This window comes from Silurus meridionalis, chromosome 24, assembly GCF_014805685.1.
Source record: "Silurus meridionalis isolate SWU-2019-XX chromosome 24, ASM1480568v1, whole genome shotgun sequence".
Classification (NCBI taxonomy): domain Eukaryota; kingdom Metazoa; phylum Chordata; class Actinopteri; order Siluriformes; family Siluridae; genus Silurus; species Silurus meridionalis.
The window spans coordinates 21,283,243-21,287,024 of record NC_060907.1 but is presented as its reverse complement, the minus strand read 5'-3'; the positions used below and the strand labels follow the sequence as shown (position 1 = coordinate 21,287,024).

The following is a 3,782-nucleotide window of genomic DNA, read 5'->3' as shown; positions in this document are numbered from 1 at the left end:
GATAAATGGTAGTTATTTGTGCAAGCCGTTCATATCAGCATTTTAACGTGTCCATGTCTTTGCTACGCTCTGAACCATAATTCCCTATTTCCAACACTGGCATCACGTGTACATCACAACGTTTAAAAAAACATGCACATACACATTCTCTGAACATTACATTTCATTTTGAACCTTTTGTTTAAATTTCCATGAAATTAAATGAACTTGAAATAACAACAAAACATAGTTAAACTGTCTTGCAGACATTTACATGTTGACCCCTCTCTTTCTGAGTCTTGTATATTTTTTAATAATTGAAACAAAACATGGGCAAATTACATCCCTATATTGTGACTGGATTATTCTGATGTAAAATTAGTAATTAGTAAATATCTGTAATTAATCTGTAGTCCAGCTTGCTTAAATAGCAGTAGTGGCTTTCTACTTTAAATGCATGCATATGACTCTCAGTACACTGTGTATAAAATCTGCCAGTCTTTGAGAAGAGTCAATGACTTTAATACAGGATTCGATTTCTGGGATCTTTAGCTTCCTATTTTTTTTTTGTATTTACATTAGGCAATTACAAAGGTTTTTTTATTCTTTGGTTCCTACAGTAACTCACACTTGTTGGTTAGTTATTCTGTATTTCTTTGAATACTTTCTCTTAGCTTGTACCCCCACCCCTACACACACACACACACACACAGTCAAATCACAAGCGATTCTAGCTTGAGAGAGCTGAGAAGCCTATAGTAATGTAAATGATTAGTTCGCAGATGCTTATGTACTAACTTAGTTTTCTATAATTCATTCCTTCAGACACATGACTGTTAAATCATATTTCTTGTCCCTGCTTTGTAAACCATCTCATGCTTTTCTAAATACACTTTTTGCTTATGCAAAAGCAATATAATGTTTATAATTGTTGCAATATAATTGTTTGATGTAAAAGAATGTATGATCAGCAATAATAATACCATTCAAAGAGAATTCACATTAGGTTTACAGTGACACATTATGTATCGATTCTGTCCAAGAAAAGAAAGTCAGACAATGTTTCAAACTTTATTTTATTATTTATTTAATGATTACAATCAGTATATTGTTAAAATAATTGATCAAGAAGTACATATTTTCCCAATTTATCAATAACAAAACAAAAATCACACCACAATTCTTGTGAGCAAAAGGAGTAAATAACTGATTCAATAATGCTTTAAATATTCTGCATATGATTATATTTTAGGAAATGAGTAATGAGTGCTCTCTAATGGTGCAATATTGTATTTATATTTGTCTCAGTTTCAAACTTGTACTTTGTGTTAGTATAAAGGTATGTGCTGAAACCATAAGATTAAAAAGAAAGAAAAGAAAAGGAAAATGTCAACTATAGAACTTTTATAGTTTTGTTACCACAACTACAGTAATTTCCAGACCTCTATTGCCTCTGTTATTGAAAAATGTGTTCATCTAAAAATCATATGTATAGAAAACCCACTGCTCCAAAGGCAATTATGTTTAGATTAAGTGAAATTATCAGTATCATTTAGTATTGTTAAAGAACAAAAAATCTGTACGAAGGATATATGCAACATTATGCAAAAGAAATCTAATGCAAAATAATCATGAGAAAAAAATGACTGAATAATTAAAAGACATTTGTTGTCATCCTGATGAAGTTGAGAAGAATGAAGCAAACATGCTTTTGGGAAATTCTAAATCTTCAAATGCATGCAGGATAGGTGATTTTCAGGGTTTTCACTAGCTAAAAAAAGAATAATCTTTAACATACAGGTTTATTATCATTAAAACAAAATTATTAACACAAAATATAACGTCGATATTTTGCACATTTTTACTTAAATTATTTTATAAAGGTTTTCTTTGAATTTCCTTAAATGTACATATTATTCTAGGTTAAACACTGATGTTGTCAAGAAAATACTTCATGATAACATAGTAAAATAGAAAAAATAACCTACTTCAATAATGCTGAACTTGTTCATGAAGACGTCTCCAACAATTCCAAGTGTAGTCACTTTGTCCACTGGTATACGGTGATTGAATGTGCAATATTTCAGGCCATTCACAATCACCTGGACGAATAAATTTGACCCATTAATCAGTTTGTTTAAAATTTCAGCCATTGTTTAATTTATTCAAAATATCAAACCTCATAGTTTCCTGGGTTAACAACCATGATGATATCAAAGGCTCCTCCTCTGACAAATGGGCCTCCTGGTCTATCAAGTTGATTGTCCCATTTTCCCATCGTGTAGCTGTTAAGGACCACAGAGTCCATGCGGGGGTTGAAGTGGAATGCAATGTCTTGATTATTTGCCCCAGTGTGCAAATTTATCTTGAAGCTGCAAGAAATAATTCTTACACTGTAATGACTGTAATCAATAATTCCAAAATTAATTTCTTTTAACCTATCATGAAGTGAAGACACGTGCACGATACCGATCACAATCTGAAGCAACAACACCTTGGAAGAACAAAGCAACACCAGCTCTCAGGCCTCCAGGGATTGGTCCAGAATATGCTTTGCTCTGTTGTGGTTAATCACAATTTTTTTTAAGGTAAACCTCTAGTCATGTGATTATGTTCTCATAAATCTGCAACTTTCAGCTCTTCTGGAGATGAAAGAAATTACTCACCGGGCTGCTGACTGGATGTGGTATATCATACTGGATGTCTGAATGTTTTGTGCGTGAGATGCCTGAGTTTAGTTCTTTATTAAAAGTAGACGTGCTCCAGTTCTAGAAAGAGCAGAAGTATGAAGAATACTTCATTATTTACAGAAAGGTAGTTCACATAAGATTAAGAGCAGAACTACAAAAATTAAAAAGGCATATTAACTTGGTGAGTGATTAAAAAAAAACTGTTTTCTTTTTATTCAATACTTACTTACATGTAATGGTTATTTTCGCAGTTTATATCAAAATGCGCTTCAATATTAATATTCAGTATGCAGCAACCAGGGCATATCACCATAATATATGCACAATATATACAAAAGTAGTGTTTAAAGGCAATGTACTCTGTGCTTTATCATGATTGATTAAATTACTTACTTATATAACTTCTAATAAACTTAAACATTTATTAGCGGGACAGCGCATGTAGGACGTTTTGGAGAAAGGTGAGGGAGGCGAGACTGAGATGGTTTGGACACGTGCAGAGAAGGGACGTGGGGTATATCGGTAGGAGAATGCTGAGGATGGAGCCACCAGGAAGGAGGAAAAGCGGAAGACCAAGGAGGAGGTTTATGGATGTGGTGAGGGAAGACATGCAGGTAGTTGGGGTGAAAGAGGCAGATGTAGAGGACAGGGGGGTATGGAGAAGGATGATCCGCTGTGGCGACCCCTAATGGGCGAAGCCGAAAGAAGAAGAAAAAGAAGTAGAAGACTGTGTTTTTAACTTACCTTGACAACACCAACAGTGTTAATTATGACATCTTTATCAATTTTAAGTGCATTGACTTTTTCCAGTGACATGCGGTGCTTGAACAGGTAACATCTCTTTCCATTTAAATATACCTGGAAGAAACAAATTTTGTAGGTAATTCTTTTTTTATGTTATTTGTATTTAATTGTTCTTTAACTGTTCATACCTCATAGCCTTCTGTTTTGATCACAATAAAGATGTCAAATGCTGATCCTTCAGAAAGTTTATATTCTGATGTGTGTTCTTGTTTCTCCCACCCCCCATGCCTAAAACTGTCACAGCACGTCAAGGCATTGAGCTCATGCCTTAAGTGAAAAGCGACGTCATCACAAGACTCCTCGTTTGTC

General features: G+C 33.9%; 1 protein-coding gene across 1 annotated transcript; it reads right to left on the bottom strand.

Moving 5' to 3' along the window:
* Positions 1–1,036: 1,036 nt before the first annotated feature.
* On the bottom strand, positions 1,037–3,776 carry LOC124378514 (galectin-4-like). The gene is made up of 7 exons (XM_046838214.1): positions 3,602–3,776; positions 3,414–3,527; positions 2,646–2,747; positions 2,449–2,537; positions 2,159–2,351; positions 1,968–2,081; positions 1,037–1,750 (listed from the first exon to the last, which is right to left on the bottom strand). The coding sequence occupies exons 2-7, from the start codon at positions 3,483–3,485 to the stop codon at positions 1,709–1,711; spliced, it is 612 nt and encodes a 203-aa protein (XP_046694170.1). The 5' UTR covers positions 3,486–3,527; positions 3,602–3,776; the 3' UTR covers positions 1,037–1,708.
* Between the last annotated feature and the right edge of the window lie 6 nt (positions 3,777–3,782).